This window comes from Drosophila pseudoobscura, chromosome X (genome assembly GCF_009870125.1).
Source record: "Drosophila pseudoobscura strain MV-25-SWS-2005 chromosome X, UCI_Dpse_MV25, whole genome shotgun sequence".
Classification (NCBI taxonomy): domain Eukaryota; kingdom Metazoa; phylum Arthropoda; class Insecta; order Diptera; family Drosophilidae; genus Drosophila; species Drosophila pseudoobscura.
This window is the reverse complement of record NC_046683.1, coordinates 29045982-29064047: the sequence shown is the minus strand read 5'-3', so window position 1 is coordinate 29064047 and position 18066 is coordinate 29045982. Positions and strand designations below refer to the sequence as shown.

At 48.1% G+C, this 18066-nt stretch overlaps 1 protein-coding gene across 2 annotated transcripts in view; it reads left to right on the top strand.

Annotated features, from left to right (window-relative positions):
* The window catches only part of Cep164 (centrosomal protein 164), a 142729-nt gene that overhangs the window by 14635 nt on the left and 110028 nt on the right, over positions 1 to 18066 (top strand). Inside the window, exons 2-3 of one of the 2 annotated variants that reach the window (XM_033381875.1) lie at positions 10032 to 10498; positions 18043 to 18048. In XM_033381875.1, coding sequence (XP_033237766.1) covers positions 10291 to 10498; positions 18043 to 18048 — 214 coding nt within the window. In that variant the 5' untranslated portion in view covers positions 10032 to 10290. The remainder of the gene's footprint in view (positions 1 to 10031; positions 10499 to 18042; positions 18049 to 18066) is intronic. The other variant, XM_033381874.1, reaches the window with a different exon arrangement.

Below are 18066 nucleotides of genomic sequence, written 5' to 3'. Positions count from 1 at the left end.
CCGTGGTAGGGCTGCTTATCGATTCAGCCAGCTGCTGCGCCAATGGCGTGGCCTTTGGCTGAGGGGGGGATCTTGCCATCGCTGCGCTTTTAGCAAAGGGGTTTCCTACCTTCATGCCTCTTGCTATTCCAAGTCAGGCGATAGGTGAACCCGCGCTGGCCACAAGTTTCCATTGGCTTTTGGTCGATGGGGGATATACCGCCCTTTCTCGTTCCCCATAGCCCCATTTTCCGGGACACCGCCTAGGCGGGGGGTTGGCAAATAGTCGGATCCGCGACCTTCAGCCCTTTCCCCTATTTAGACCTGTGCTTGCTTACTTTGGCCTAGATGTAGGCAGGTATCACTTACACTTTACCAGGACGAATAATTCTGCCTGGAAATATGCACCTTTCTGCTTTTACCTCTTCTTCTTTGCTTTTAGTTTTACGCCTGTCGGCGGCTGGCTGCTACAAGACTTGTGAGGCCGATAGTATAGCTGCCTGATAGTGTGCGCGCGGAAAAACTTTGTTTTTGTGGTCCGAATGGGAGAGAGCGGCAGACAGCGGAACTAAATTTCCCCTCCGCCCCTTAACCCTGGCTGGTGCACCCAAATTTATCTGGTACCTTCGCTGCAGGATTCCCTTCACGCTTGGGCCAGGCTTGGTGCGTACCCCCTTCCTACTGGAAACCACGCACTCACTTATTTACCTTTTTTAGGAGGGTCTAAAGCTTCTTTTCTTTATGATCGCTGGAGGCACACTATAAACACGTCTGTTCGCTTTCAACACTGCTCGTCGTGTGTATTAACTGGTGTTTGTAAACGTGGAGTGGGGTAGAGTCGGTGTCTCGGCTGGTTGGAATGAATTTACGCAGCTCGATCTTGTTCGGCTGATTAGACACTTTATGATGAATACTTTAACACTTTTAATTTTTTAGATTATTTCGATGACTTTACTGATCTCCAGACTCCTCCGTAAGTTCTTGGTACAACGTCGGTACTCGGAGCCGAGTTTCTGCGTAAGCTGTCTTCTGGTTCTGGCTGGCACCTATTTATATGCCTTTTGTTGCTGTGTCAGCGGGGGTCACAAAATGCATTTCCGCGTAGGGCTTGCTTTTCGCCGGTTCGGCGATCGTAGTTTGACCCGGTTTCGCTTCTTGTGTTTTGGCAACCTGGCGTATTCGACGTTGGCGTTCGTCGCGAGCTTTCGCGGTGTCATCTTTTCGTGGCCGATGGCACTGTATCGGTCACATTGTCTGGAGTGGGGGAAGTCTGCGCGACCTGGTGTGTTCAGTCAGTGATGTTGGAGTCGTTGCGTGTCGAGTAGTTATGTGTGGAGGGAGTGTTGGTAAATAATATATGCGGGGTGTTGTAACTTAGTAGTAGGTTTATGTTTATCATACGTTGGGGGAAGGATTGTATCGAACCCTTTTAGGCTCGTTACACCCTGCTATTTCTTCCCCGGCGAGAGATACGAAGACTCGTGGGCTGTTGGTCGGGCTCTGGTGGTTTCTTCAAGTGTGGGCGTACATAGTGTGATCGATGATATCGCCTTTCGGGGTCTATACTTGCGAATCAAGCTTTTCTTCCGCGTTGCATCATGGGTGCGCTTTTGGGTCATCCGCGTGCCCTTTTCTTGCTATAATTTGGGAGACTCCCCTTCGACGGTGTCGCCGGTTGTGGCTTGTCGTCATGTTTCTTCTGTGGTCTGCTTTAGGGTTTCCGCGTTCTCTTCGCTTCGTCAGCGGATTTGTGGGGCGCGTGGTCGTGACGTCAAATGAGCGTTATATTCGAGACTTTCTGCTTCCGGCTTTCACGATGTTGTAATTTGGCGATATTCGGTATCGGGAAGCTATTGACTTGGTAGGGGCCATCGAACTAGTTTTGCTGCGAAGCCCTCGGCGGCGTTCGAGAGGTGGTGTTGGAGTAACAGTACTAATGACCCGATGGCGGGGCACCATAATTGCCGGCGGAGTTTAAAATGTCTCCCTTGCTCTTGGCTGGCTCTATGGATGTTAGTCCGGACGATGGCGAATACTTCCTTCAGCCTCGTTGCTTTGCTGGTGGCCGTCTCTGGAGTGCTTCCTATCCAGGTCGTGACTTCGTCGTATAGAGCACCGGGGAGCCGGGCTTCCCTTCCTTGCAGGAGGAACGCGGGGCTGAATCCGGTCGTCTCAGAGACGCTTGAGTTGATCGCCAGTGTCATTTCGGGTTGGAGTTCGTCCCATGTATTCTGGTGTTCTTCGACGAATTGGGCGATCATCGTCTTTACGGTCCGGTTGGCGCTCTCCGTTGGGTTCTCTTGTGGCAATACGGTGCTGTATTTTGCAGCTCCACGCCTGCGGTTCGTATGAAGGTTCCGAAGGACCGGCTGGTGAACTGCGTGCCGTTGTCGCATACGAAAAGTTTCGGCACGCCAAAGCTGCTTATTTATTTATTTTTTTTTTGGACGTTGACATGCAATGCCTGCATCTTTCAAGAGGCGAAGTACTGCACCGTCAAGTGGCCCGTGTGACACCAGCATAAGGATGTTACGCGCGGATCCCAGGCAAAACGCAGCCCTCCTCCCGCCCAACCGACCGAGGGGCGCTGCCGCATGACGCGCGGTGCGTAGCCGAACCAAACGCGAACATGCAAGAAAGATAGCTATTAGACTAACATTCGAGGAAAATTAGCACTAAACTTACTAAAAAACTAAGCATGCAATCAAAATACATTTACGAATACCACTACAATTACTAATTAATAGAAAGGTGTGTAAGGATTAGTAATTTAATAAGAGGAAGAGAATTAGTGGAGGATATAATATGGTAGAGGGAATTATAATCCGAGCATAAGACCCTAAACGGTTCATGCAAGGAATAATTCGATCTACAAAGTAGAAGGAACAACGGTATAAAATTCACCCGCACCCCAGTTAAGGCCCCGCAGAGCAAAGAGTAAAAAGAGTAAAAAAAGTAAAAAAAGAGTATAAACCCAAGCACGCCCATGGCCTTATTTACCATGGTAGAAATGTGTTCGGAAAACTTTAACTTGGGGTCTAACATTACACCCAGATCATCCACCAGGGTAATTATCTCAAGAGAACCACCAAATAGGGTGTAGGAAGCCAACAAAGGGCTAGAACGATGAAATGTCATAACTTTGCATTTCGAGGCATTAAGGTGTAACAAGTTTGCTCAACACCATGACTGAAAGCTATTGAGATCGGATTGCAAGCCAAAAAGGAAATGAAATGTCCTTGTACTTGACACAGAGTTTAACATCATCCGCATACATAAGTACTCGAGAGTATGTTAATACTAAAGGCAAGTCATTAATAAAGAGTGTGAAGAGTAAGAGGCCTAGATGGCTGCCCTGTGGTACTCCCGAAGAAACCTTTACTGTTAAAGGGAGGGAGTTTTTGAAGAGGACTCTTTGAGACCTAGAACAAAGATAGCTAGAAATCCATCTCAGGAGGTTGGGCGGAAACCCTAAAAGGTCAAGTTTATGTGCTAAAAGGGAATGGTTTACAGACTCGAATGCTTTACTAAAGTCGGTGTAAATAACATCCGTCTGTAAGTTAGCTTGAAAGCCTTTAATAATGAAAGAGGTAAACTCTAACAGGTTCGTGGTGGTTGATCGCCGACTTATAAATCCATGCTGAGTGGGAGATATAAGTGACTTAAAGAGATGTTGCAAGTGCTGAGTTAAAACCTCCTCAAACATTTTGGGAATAGCGGATAACTTTGCTATACCTCTATAATTTTTTGCGTCAGACTTGCTACCTTTTTTATGGAGAAATATTATAAACGATTCCTTCCAGATCGGGGGGAAGTAAGAGGAATCAATGGACATGGTGCATTGTTTAAGCAAGGGTCCACACAGTGCCTCGGTGCAGTACCTGAGTACACAACCAGGAACCCCGTCTGGACCCGGTGAAAACACCGGCTTAACTAGTCGAAGATCATGAAGTATAGAACATTCATTTAACAAGGGACTTAAAATGCCTTTCGACCTCGGTAAACCGTATGGGTACGGATGACCAGAGTAGCTTTCCTTAGAATAGGTGGTTTGGAAAAATTGGGCAAAAAGATCGGCGATTATTACTTGCCAGCGCATAACGAACTGATAGCGAGGATGGGTGTGCGGACGTTCTACGCTTACTGTTTACGAAGCAGTAAAACTGTTTAGGGTCATGAGAAAAACGTATCCTGCAACGAGATAGGTAGTTCTTATAGAATTGAGCATTAAGAACTGAAAAGTTTGACCGAGCTATTACATAACGAGAGTGAGAAGTAGGAGAACCCACTTCTTGAAGTTTTTTATAAAGTCTTGATTTTAAGTTTTTTAGGCTGTATAACTCTTTGGTAAACCAAGGGTTTTTTCAGATCTAATCGGGCAAGAAAGCGGGACACAAGAATCAAAAAATGTGCTGACAGCATTGTAAAAAATGTTTGTGCCTTTTGTAACATCAGTGCACAAATACAAAGCGGACCAATCAAAATCCCTAATGAGGTTATTAAGCTTCGCAAACTCGGCTTTACGAAAGCGACGGACACGTTCTGGTGGCCTACTCGACCGATCCAATACAGTTGGTCCTATATCTAGCGACACTTCGAAAGTAGGATGGTAGGCGTCTTCCGGTATAGTGAGCGGAAGGGCTCGGGTTAACAACACTATGGTCGGATCCGATTCAAGGCATAGATCAAGCAATCGACCCAAGGAATTTTTCACATGATTGACTTGAGACAGGGACAGGTCAAGCAAGCCGTCAACAAAGTCATGTCGTGACATGGGCACTAGGATACTAGACTCCTTTACCGAAGACCTAACAGTTCCTGGCAAGTTGAAGTCACCAAGAACTATCATACGATCTTTATCAGATAGCGAGGAAGAAACAGCGGTTAAAGCGGACAAGTGCTGCTAATAAATTGAAATATCCGAAGAAGGTGGGATATACGAGCACGTAATGAATATAGCGAAAGCGGGAAGAATCAGTTTTACACACAGGAATTCGATTTCCTGTTGAACTTGGACTGTGGCATGTTCTGACGTGGAGTAAGAGTCCACTGCAATTAGAACCCCTGCTGCACGTCGAGACGAACGGTCCTTTCTAAAAGTTGTGTACCGACCTGCCAAAACCTCGGAACTAAGAATCTCCTGCTTTAACCAGGTTTCAGTAAACACAATAACGTGGGAAGCAAATGCTACACTATCCGGGAAAAGAATGCTGAGCTTACTACGCAAGCCTCTTACATTCTGATAGGTTACTAAAAGATAAGTTAGTTTTTTGGAAAGGTGGAAGCAAGACGGGAAGTTGAGGAAGAGGAAGTTGAGGTTGAGGTTGAGGGTGGCACACTGGAAAGATTTGGAAGGGATATGGGGGGCCTATTCTTCTTCTTAGCCTTAAACTCCTTCACCACCAAATGCTCCGGCCAAAATTTGGCGGAGCAAATGGTGTCAAATTGAGTTGGGGAGATGCTTATCTTAAACGAGGCTATCTCCCTGGCATAAGAGAAGTTAAATTTATCCACCTTTAATTTCTCCACCTTAGTATCCGTTCTCTGAAGGCTCGTTCAAGATTTGCTGTTGTCGCCTTCTTGAGGGGCACCAGCTCGACCCACTTCGAGAAAGTGTCGAAGAAGACCAGCAGGATGGTGTTCCCGTGTTTGGACCGTGGTAATGGTCCGACGACATAGTGGCACACCGTGGCGAAGGGCTCCTCGGCTTTGCGTGTGAGAATCCTACTAACGGCCTTGCGTTGTGTGGTCTTGAGCTTCAGACAGGTGACACAGCCCTATACGTATCGTCGTACTTCCTGGTGTAGTCCTGGTCAGTAATACCGCTGCGTTATCCTTAGGATGGTCTTCCGGATGCCGCGGTGACCTGCTATTGGCTCGTCGTGGCATTCGTGGAGTACTATCGTTTGGCAATTTATAGGCAGCCATAGTTTCCACAGTATGTGTAATGCGCGTAGTCCGGGTATTTCTGGGGTTCGTCTTGGACTTGCTGGATCCTTTGTTTGAGCCAGGTGCATGCTGTGTTGTGTTCTTCCTCGATGCGGGAGAGGGTTTCTAATGGTTGTCTCTATAGCGCGTCTGCGACTACGTTCTGGTTGCCGGGCCGATAATGCACGTCGTATTGGTACTGCTGTAGCTCGAGTGCCCATCTTGCTACTCTACCATATGGGCTCTCGAGGGTATTCAGCCACTTTAGTGCAAGGTGGTCGGTCATCACATCGAAACGGTAGCCTTCGAGGTAGAATCGCAGTTTTCTGATCGCCCAGATGACGGCTAGGCATTTTTTGTCGGTGGCGGAGTAGTTTTCCTAAGCTTCGTTGAGGCGTCGACTGACGTATGCGATGACCCGCTCTTTCCCTTCGATCTCTTGGGTGAGGACTGCGCCCACTCCAGGGTTGCTTGCGTCCGACTACAGGGAGAATTTGACATTGAAGTCTGGGCAGGCGAGTACTGGTGCGGTGGTGAGCAGTATTTTTAGCTCGTCGAAGGCGTCTTGTTGTTCCTGGCCCCATGTCCATGCTTTCCCTTTCTTCAGCAGCAGTGACATTGGTTGGACCACGGTGGCAAAGTTTGGGACAAATCTGCGGTACAAACCGGCCATGCCTACGCATTGTCGTAAATCCTTCAGGTTGTTCGTTGGCCTCAGCTCTGTTACGGCCGCGATTTTGTCGAGGTCCGTGTGGATACCTTCTTCGCTGATCATGTGGCCCAGGTATTTTATCCGGCGCTGGAAGAAGGCACACTTGTCTGTGTCGATCCGTAAGTGCGCCTTGTGTAGTCGTGCGAAAACTTCCTTCATGTTGTTCAGGTGTTCCGTGAAGTTTTTCCCGACGATGACGATGTCATCGAGATATGTGAATGCGAACGGTTCCATGTCCGCGCCGTTGACGGCGTCGAGGGTCCGACCGAAAGGCATTACTTTCCATTGGTATAATCCTCGGCCAGGTATCGTGAATGCCGTGGCTTCCCGGCTGTCGCGGGCCATGGGTATCTGCCAGTATCCGTTTTTCAGGTCAAGGGTCGTGATGAAGTGCGCGATTCGGAGTCGTTCTAGTATGTAGTTTATCCTGTACAGCGGGTGTGCGTCCGGGATAAAACGTTCGTTGAGCTGTCGATAGTTTACGCACATGCGCCATCTCCCGTCCTTTTTACGGACCAGGACAATTGGGGCGCTGTGGGGGCTCCGAGATGGTTCGATTAGGTCTTTGGCTATTAGTTGGTCGACCTGTTCGTCGATGATCCGCCTCATGGCTGCATTTTTGGGCGGTACCGCTCTTTTATGGTTCGGTTGTCCCTCATGACGATGGTATGTTCCTTTAGATCTGTCGTCTCTCGGAGGCGTGCGAGTGTTGGCAGCTCCTCGTCCAGAAATTGTTGTATTTTCGGCGCGATTTCGGGGGGCCATGGGTCGGAGATTCGTTCCGAATCGTCCTTGGACGGTTCCTCGATTCCTGGGTCGTAAGTGTGGTCGAGGTTCTCGGGGAGGATCGTCGTGTTGAATTCGCTTGTTGGTTCGACTTCACGAGTGTATTCGCTTATGTGAGCTGCTACCGCGAGGGTGTCGACCATGGGAGGGGTGCCCGTGGGACTTGGTGGCGATCCTAGCGTTGGACCGACGACTAGTTTGGGCGACGCAGGTTTCGGACAGGCATGCCGACGATGTGCGAGGGGCTGCCTGGGAGGCGTTCCATGATGTCGGTGACGATCGATGGCGTGTTGGCTCTAGGTGCATCGGGGTTCAGATTGGCGCCTCGTGTGGCGGTGTTCGCCTTTCCCGGTTCCTGCCTGAGAGGATGCGGGAGTAGCTGGTCGCTCTCTGTTGTAGAGGTCTTGTGTCTTGTGGCGTTGTCGCTGCAGTCCTGGGCCAGGGCGGCGGTCGGAGCCGGTACCTCGAGCGTCTGGCTGCTGCGTGGCGGTTGTTGCAGGTGGGGCCGTGCTGATATTGGGTTTCTCGCCGTGGGCCTAGGACTAGTGTGCCTCAATGCGGCCGTGGGTTTTGTGTTCCTTGTTTCTCTTGCTCGTGTCTCGTATCGTGTCGGGGGATCCGTTAGCGGCGGGGGTCTCGAGTTCGTGGGTCTTGGGGTGTGTACTTGGCTGGCGGTGATCATTGGCGTGCTTAAAACGGCGCGCTGGTGACCTTGAAGATGGAGGCGCGTGGTGCCACACTGTATCGTTATGTCGATGGCGCGTAGGAAATCCATCCCAACGATGACTTGCTCTAGCATATTTGGTAGTACTAAGAGCGGTATCTGTACCTCTCGCTCGTCTAGTCGGACGCGCGCTAGCAAGATCTGAGTTATCTCGAGTGCCGAGCCATCGGCCAGGCGGATCTGGATGCACGCCTCTCTCAGGTCGTTGTTTTGATGGAGTTGGCGGGCGAGGTCAGCGTTGATGAAGCTTCGCGATGCCCCGGTGTCGACCGTGGCTTCCGTGCGTCGTCCTTCGACGGTTACTCTCGCCACTATCCGGCCTTCGTGTACTTGTAGCGGGTTCTTTAGACGGATGTTTGAGAGAGCGTCGTGCCCGGCTGTTCCCGTGTCAGCTGGGGACGCGAGTCGTTCCCCGACAGGTATTGGCGGCAACAGCCCACAATGCGTGTTCCGCGCTTACCGCACTCCCAGCAGAAGAGGATCGGTGTCCAGCTTCTTCACAGCGCCGACAGGCCGCGTGTGGGTCGACGATTGAAGTGCTGATCATCCGATGTGTAGCTTTCCGGGCTGGAGCGCCGGCTTGCGGATTACGGGGTGTTCCAGTGAGGTTTTCGGAATTTGGCCCGATTCATCTCGCCTTCAATTTGCGCTCGTTGTGCCGTCGGCCATGTGTACCTTGATGGTTGTCGAAGCAGGACGAGGGTCGCCGGTATGTTTCGCTCCTGGATACTCTCGAACTCTGTGGCCAACATCGTCAGTTGCGCCAGACTTCTCAGTTCGTGTCTTCGCATGTATAGCTGGTACGCTGGGAGAGAGTTGTCATAGATCCAGTTGAGCTCTTTAGCCACGTCGTACCCGGCGTGGTGCATGATCAAACGGAGCTCGATGCCAAAGTCCTTGAACGGTTCGCCTACCGCTTGTTTGCGGTCCTTGATCTGGTCTTCAAGTTGGTCGAAGTATCGGGGAGGCAGGAAGAAGGCTAGGAATTCCTGATGGAACTCGATCCATAAGTCGCTCTGCATCGGCAGGTAGTTCATGTCTTCCCGCATGCGAGAGGGCACGCTCTTCCAGTAGTTCCAAGAGGGACAATGGGTCATCCTGCCCGTCGAACTGGATTCCCCAATTCCGAACCCGTTCCGCCATCTACGCGGCGTGACTGTAGTGACCGTCTGTGGGGTCGTTTCCTTCTGCAGTCGGCAAGATCCTTCTCATGGGCGAAGGCCTTAGCTCCGCAGGCTTTGGGACTCGCAGGCTAAGATCGGGGTTCGATCGATTACCCTCGCGGCTGAGTCGGAATTCCTCCACGCAGGACTCCAGCTTCTCTCGGCGACGTTTAGGTATTCAGCCGGTACTCACCCCTGGTTTGGCGACTAATTCTCCAGGGTAGTACTCACCAGACTGTTCCTCTGTATGGGATTCCACTGCTCTGCTTATTACTCGCGTTTGCTATTTCGTTTGGCTTGCGTTTTGCGGCACTGGATCGAGCTTCACTGCGGACGTTTCGAATTTATTGGTGGGTGGTGACACTGTTCGCGTTTCTCTGTCGCTGTGCCGCGCTGTCACAAAATGCATTTCCGCGTAGGGCTTGCTTTTCGCCGGTTCGGCGATCGTGGTTTGACCCGGTTTAGCTTGTGTTTTGGCAACCTGGCGTATTCGAGCAATAACAGCACGAGCAAATTTTAAACAATAATTTCCAGAAAGCTTTGAATTACACCTATCTCATATAGATATACGCAAACATTTTTCCACAATCAACAGAAACAACACTTGCATTTTTGTCTATTTTCTGAAATTAGCAAAAACCAGTAATGCCACCGACAGACAACTTAACGAAAATCTCTTTAACTTTTTGATCTATTCTTTTTCTTTCAATTTGTTTGGATAACATATTCCACACTGCAGCGAATAAAATAATACACAACGAAAAGAGCGTGAGAGAAACCACAGACACTGTCTCTATCACAACGATTATCGTAACAATGTGACTGCGAGTCATACGAAATGACGAAATTTCATATATGTTCCGTGGAAAACATAGAAACATTAAAGTGTAAAGACACAAATTAAATACGGGGTAATACAACTTAATCAAGGTCTGCTCGAAGTGACTAACGTGTCGTATACTGTGTTGAATTAAGAACTATATATAAAAGCAACTGTCATGACAACGACCAGTAACAACACGAGCATATCCTCGGCAACGCCATTGATGGTCAAAACAACAGTCACAACTTTGCATACGAATAGAAAAACTGAATCGGCAATGACCATAGCTGCCTCTAAAACGAAACGCTCTGGGTATATATCTCCGAGTACATCCGTCATATGCGAAGAAGTTTTCGACGATGCCTGTTTACCATCATCAGACGGTAAGTACTGTTAAACTGTACATTCTAACTGTTCGGAGCGAACGGTGCAGATTTGTCCTAAAGTTACTGCCATCGAGCATCATTGCTTGTTTTTGCATATTTTGTAATCTCTCTTCATTAGCGCTAGCCCCGCTAAAGCTTGTGCTCTGGTTAGCTTTGGCGCTCTTGCATTCGACCTGAGCTTTCGGCTGCTGCTGTAGCTGGGCCGATGGAGCTAGTGCTGATGGAGTTAGTGCTAATGGAGCTTGTGCACAAACATTTAACACAATTAAATACATAACATTTTCGTGAGTCTTTATGTAAAATCAAGGTGCTTGTTGAGAAATGAGCCTCGTAGTTTTTAATTCAATGTTCATGTATATTGCGATTGACCTATTTACACGCTCATGATTGTAGTACACCGCCTAAGTAACTATTTTTACGCGCATAGCTATGTTGTTGTTTTTGCTCGTGTCCAGAACATAGCTGTAATGTTCTCACACGCATGGCCAGACCCGCAGCTGCACACGCACACAGCGATGCGTTCCGTTGTTTGCATTGAGTCCGTCGCGTCGAGTCGTATCGCGTGATCTTCCAATTCCCTTTTGCTCGACTTCTTTTCGCGGAGTTGAGTTAGTAGAAACTTCTAGACGAAACCGACCGCACGCATACTTTGTACCGCCGCAGAAACGACGCCCCCCGCTGTTCTTGTAATATAATTGTACTATAACCACCAATTTTAAATAATCAATAAAAATAAATAAGCTCAAGATATAAACGATTATACAGTCCACTATTTCATAACCATAGCAAATTTTGGTCCTTCGAGCCGGATCTCCGCGTTTGAGTTTATTTATATACATATTGAGTGATACCGTTAACCACTGTTTGCCATGAAAGCCCTAGTGCATCGTCTAATTCAGCAACGTGGTGCCTGCAAATCCCAATTAACTCGCGTGGCTACGGAGGCTCAAGAGTTTGTACTGTCATGTTCTTCTGTACAAACATTAGAGCACAAGTTCGACCGACTTGTTCAAACTTTCAACCGCTTTATGGAGCTGTCTGAAGAGCAGGTCCAATATAATGATGAAGATGAATACGTGGATCCGGATTTGGACATCCCCGAATATGAGGAAAGGTTCTTTAGTGCGCATTGTATTGTATTTTTACTGAAGCCATATGTGACCGGAGCAGTCACGATAATGAGCACGACAACTCAAATCTACTGCTATCGAACACTGTGGAACGCTTGTTTGAGGGACAAACTCAACTTCTGGAGAGGATTCGGGACTCATCGGGAACCACAGAGCTGCAGTTCGAGAAAATACGCATTCCGACGTTTTCGGGCAGATATGAGGATTGGTGTCAGTTTAGTGACTTGTTCTTAGGCTCAGTCGACAAGAAGAGTAGTCTGTCCTAGTGCCAAAAGTTTCATTATTTGAAATCCTATCTGGATGCTGAAGCGTTGTCTCTGATAAAAAATATTCCCGTATCAGATGCCAATTACCAGGACGCATGGGAGAGGCAGTTGCATAAAATAGTCGACACCGCCGACGAAAGTATACGTGGTCTACATGCGCTGAGCTGCGACAGCCGCGATGTGTGGCTGATCCATATCTTGCTCTCAAAGCTAGACCTGGAATGCAAGGAAGCTTGGGCCACATCCAGTGAATCGTGCAAGGAAAATGTGACCATAAATGACCTGTTCGGCTTTGTCTTCGCCCGTTGCGATGTACTTGAGTCTTGTCAAGATCCAAAGCTAATCCAGGATACACACACGGTGCTGAATAAACGTCGTGCAATTTCTCATCATGTTGACGTGCCAAATACGTCTGCTCGTGATTGTGTATATTGTCACGAGCAACACAGTCTTTATGCGTGCGCTGAATTCAAGGCTCTGGATGTTGTGGACCGCCGCAAGTTCGCAAGGGATAGTAATTTGTGCTTCAATTGTCTAAGCCGATCTCATCAAGTCAAGGAGTGTAATTCCACAAGCAAGTGCCGTCTGTGTAAGCTGAGGCACCACACTCTTGTTCATCCAGAGGACATACGCTCTGTCACGGCTTCCGCTGATGTCAATACATCCGCTGACTCACCCGTCCAACGATTTTGGCCACTATAGTCGACTCCTGGGGCAACGAGACCACCTGCAGGATACTCTTGGATACTGGTTCAACTATAACGATGGTCGCCGAATCATTTATTCAACGAATTGGATTGCCGCGCACCCATGCTCGTATACCAGTGGTTGGTCTAGGCGCAAATCCTGCTGGGGTTACTAGAGGTCGCGCCACATTTACGCTGCTTTCCCGCACAAGCTCGGCCTCAGTGGTGGTAACAGGTCTGAACATTTTAACCTCCTCGATTCCAGCCCAGAGGATCGAGTCTAGCACACCGATGTGGAAAAGAATTCGTGATCTACCCTTAGCGGACCCTACATTTGGTAAACCAGGCGAAATCGACGTGATTTTAGGAGCTGATCAGCTTTGGAACCTTTACACTGGACAACGCAAAGAGTTTTGTTCTGAATATCCTATTGCACTTCATACTAATTTTGGTTGGGTCATTACAGGCAGCTACCATCTCAGTAGTGATGCCCACAACCATGCACTAACACAACACGCGCATGAGGATCTGGACACTTTGGTTCGATCGTTCATAGACATGGAACGAGTTTAACCAAGTGACGCTACCATTAATGCTAATGATCCCGCTGAGCAACACTTCGTTCACACGCACGCCCGCAGAAACGATGGCGTGTACATCGTCCAATACCCATTCAAGGAATCTGCCCTTCCGATGGGGTACACACTGCCACAAGCACTACGCCGCTTTTCTTCTCTCGAGCGGAAATTTCGAAAATTTCCTGCGCTCAAGCAACAGTATGTCGACTTTATGGAGTATTATATACAAGGAGGACACATGGAGGTGATTCCTTCTACTACCGTAGAAAACGATCCCGCCAATCACAATTACTTAGCACACCACGCAGTATTTAAACTAGATAGCACCACCACGAAATGCCGAGTTGGATTTGATGGCTCTGGGGAGGACTTCAATGGATCTTCACTTAATTCACGACTACACATCGGACCACCTATTCAAAGGGATTTACTTGGAGTATGTCTACGTTTCCGTCAGCATCGCTATGTGTTTTGTACGGACATTGAGAAAATTTTTAGAGGCATCCTGGTTTCAGAAGATCACACGCATTACCAACGGATTGTCTGGCGAAAGGAGGAGACTGCTACACTCGATCATTATCGATTGCTGACCGTGACGTATGGTTTAGCGTCTTCACCGTTCTTGGCTGTTCGAGTTCTCAAGCAGATTGCGCAAGATCATGCCGATTTGTATCCGAAGGCTGCTGCTGTGCTTGTACGAGACGCGTACGCGGATGATATTCCTACTGGTTGCGATAATATCGACGATCTCATTGCACTCAAAGATGAATTAATTTTTCTATTGAGCCAAGCTCAATTTAAACTTCGAAAATGGAGTTCAAACTGTTGGTCACTACTCAAATCGCTGCCAAAGGACATTTGTGAGTATCCACTTGAAGCCCTAGAGGGAGATAGCCCAACTCAATATGTCAAGGTTCTTGGAATACGCTGGGACCCGGCTGTGGACGAGCTTTCCTTCAAGTTGACCATTCCCGACGCCACAGGGGTTCTGACAAAACGGATTTTGCTGTCAAAGCTTGCCAAGATCTACGATCCACTGGGGTTGCTTGCCCCCACAACTGTATATCTAAAGGCTCTCTTTCAAGATAGTTGGCTGAGCTCGGTCGAATGGAACAAACCACTACCCGCGCAGCTATGCGCACGGTGGCAACAGTTTGTAGCTGAAGTTCATTTACTGGAAATCTGTCGCATACCTCGCTACCTATCCTCGCCACTTCAAGCAACGGAGCTGCATGGATTCGCCGATGCTTCATCTCATGCATACGCCGCTGTCATCTACAGTCGCGTGAGATTCAATAATTACTACACTGTAACTCTGATCGCCGCAAAAACCCGGGTGGCACCCATCAAACCTATCTCCATCCCACGGCTCGAATTGAATGCCGCCCATCTTCTGTCGAAATTCATGTCTCTAGTTAAGCAAGCTCTAACTGTTCCTATTTCCAGTACTTCGTGTTGGTCAGACTCCGAAATTGTACTACATTGGCTTTCATCACCCCCACGGACTTGGAACACTTATGTTTGTAATCGCACTGCTGAGATTCTAGAAGCTTGCCCACGTAGCTGCTGGCAACACATTCGCACTGAGGACAATCCCGCGGACTGTGCATCACGCGGACTTCTACCAAAGGATCTGGTAGAACATAAACTGTGGTGGAATGGACCACCGTGGCTTTCCCAATCACATCGCACTTGGCCACCTGCTAAGGCCAAGTTCGTACTGTCGACTGAGGACGCTGAGCGGATGGAAGTAAAGGTCATGCCCCAAGTTAATCTACACATATCCAATGAAGGAAATGATCTTAACTGTATGATCAACAAAGCTTCCTCCTGGTGTCTCTTGCGGACACTTAGCTATTGCTTTCGTTTCGTACATCGACTTCGTTGCAAGGACCGCCCGTCATCATTTTTACCATCATGGGAGCTTCAATGTGCCCGCTCTAGGGTAATCAAACATGTCCAGATGGAGTTCTTCCAAGTGGAGTACAGACATCTGAGCACTGGACAAGCCCTTTCTCAAAAATCCAAGTTGGTTCACAACACTCCATTTGTTGACGATCAAGGAATTCTGCGCGTAGGAGGACGCATTGGAAATTCGAGGACAACCTATGATGCAAAACATCCCATCCTTCTTCCAAAGGAATCACCAGTCGCTGTTTTAATAGCTAGACACCAGCACGTCACATCGTTACACGCTGGAGTCGAATATATATTTTTTTCGCACGTTGAGACAGAAGTATTGGATCCTGGGAGCCCGTAACATAGTCCGCAAAATTGTATTCAACTGCAAGATATGCTTCCTCCAGCGCAAAGGAAAGAGCACACAACTCATGGCTGATCTTCCCGCCTTTCGCGTTCAGCCCACCCGCTGCTTTCTACATTCTGGATTGGATTACGCTGGCCCAGTTACCATCAAGACATCAGCAGGTCGGACACCGAAGTTTGGCAAAGCTTGGTTTGCCATCTTTGTTTGTCTGTCCACCAAAGCAATTCATCTCGAGCTCGTCAGTGATTTGACGACTCCTGCATTTATCGCCGCTTTCAAACGGTTTTGGTCTTGACGTGACCCTATATCCGACTTGTACTCGGACAATGGCACAACATTCCATGGAGCCAGAAAGGAACTAACGGAGATGCAACGGATAGCTGTATCTCAAAGTCAAGACGAGGAAATTGCTAATTTTCTGACGAGTCAGGAAATCAACTGGCACTTCATTCAGCCGTCTGCCCCGCATTTTGGAAGTCTTTGGGAGGAGTACGATCTATCAAACTCCACCTTCGCCGAGTAATTGGTAGCAGTGCGTTGACTTTCGGGGAATATTCAACAATTTTAACTCAGATTACTCAGGGTTACTCAACTCTCGCCCACTGTGCGCGCCCAGCGATCACAGCTTGGATCCCCTTACCCCCGCTCATTTTCTTACAGGTCAACCTCACATGTCGGTGCCGGAGCCGTCCTTGTTAGACGTCAACATTAACAGACTGCAGCGTTGGAGACAACTGCAAGCCAAGGTTTAAGGATTCTGGAAACGTTGGAATCTGCAATACCTTACTTCCTTGCAACCTCGCACGAAATGGCAGCAGGAGTCCAACGACATAACCGTGGACACTCTTGTGGTACTGAAGGAGCCAAATCAACCGCCTAGCAAGTGGCTGCTTGGGCGAATCACCGAAGTTCATCCTGGCCAAGACGAGAGGGTTCGAGTGGTCACCGTCAAAACAGCCCGAGGAGTGTACAAGAGACCAAACTTGCTGTGCTTCCCTTGTTCTGAACAGTCGTTCAGGGGGGCCGGTATGTTGAGAAATGAGTCTCGTAGTTTTTAATTCAATGTTCATGTATATTGCGATTGACCTATTTACACACTCATGATTGTAGTACACCGCCTTAGTAACTATTTTTACGCGCATAGCTGTGTTGTTGTTTTTGCTCGTGTCCAGAACATAGCTGTAATGTTCTCACACGCATGGCCAGACCCGCAGCTGCACACGCACACAGCGATGCGTTCCGTTGTTTGTATTGAGTCCGTCGCGTCGAGTCGTATCGCGTGATCTTCCAATTCCCTTTTGCTCGACTTCTTTTCGCGGAGTTGAGTTAGTAGAAACTTCTAGACGAAACCGCCCGCACGCATACTTTGTACCGCCTAATCGCGATGAAGCTGTTTGCGCTCATATCGGTGCCAAACATATAAAATACAAGTAAACCACACATAAAACAGTGATATTCGACATTTTCCATTACCGACATTTGGCTGCAGTTCGTGCTCTAGAAAGGATATAGCCCTACATATATGAATCTGCATAATTCCCTACTTCACATACAAATTATGTTTACGTCCTATTCACCCACCCTAACCACGAGTAACAGGACACCGCCTAGTATCGAATGATTCTGACACTTCAAGCTAGAGTCACCAATTACAAACAGTTGATTCATCCACTCCAGAAACACCACCAATGATGAGATCGATTCCCCACAATCACGCCATACATGGAGGATCAATCCGAGCTAAGCATTAAACCTTGAATTCTCTCACACTTCTAACTTCCTCATGTAATGCAACACGGATCGCCAGCAGCGGTCGCCTTATATAAAAGCCGACGCATCCCCAAATATTAGTCCAGGCACGTATGACATCGCCACGAAGATGCAGACGAGGAATGCGACGCCCAAAGCAAGAGTCTAGATCTCCGAAAGAAGTGCTGATGGAATCTACCCAGCAGCAGAGAGATCAGTTTACAACAAACAGACCTACAGTTCAGTCGCGGAACTCAACCTTATCTTGTAACATTAAGAAGTACAGCCATTTGAAAATAAAATCTTTTTACAAACGTAAGTTTCAGTTGCGGATATTTAACTATATATATATATCGTCAAGAAGCGGTTCTTCTTTTAGAAGCTGAGGCAAAAGCAGAACACAAATCGGAACAGTTTGTTTTTCATCGCTTGGTTTTTCTGCCTGGCCCGTGTATACCGGGTGTTATATCGTACCCTGAACAACTCTAGTAGTGCCTCGATCTGATGGGGCTCGCCAGTGGCGCTCGTGCCGATTTCACGACGGAATATTTGGATAACGAGGCGAAATTATATAGCGAGTTAGCCCCACAGAAGAAGCAGTTGAGCAAGGCAAACTCAACTACCATGCCACATCATTTCACCGAAGAAGCTACTTTCAACATTTCAGCTCGGAGGTCAAGGCTGCCGCATCTGGTGTTGGCTCGCTTCAGTAGTGCACTATGGTACTATGGTAGTACAATGAGCAGGAGCTAAGTAATTTGGAGAAATTCCAGTATGCTAGCTTAGAAAAATTATGGAATTCGACTTATGGAAAATCTTTAGAATTGCTTAGTAATCGTTTCCACAACAATTACCTTCATTTTCAGGCACACGTAAGGGCGATATTTGGG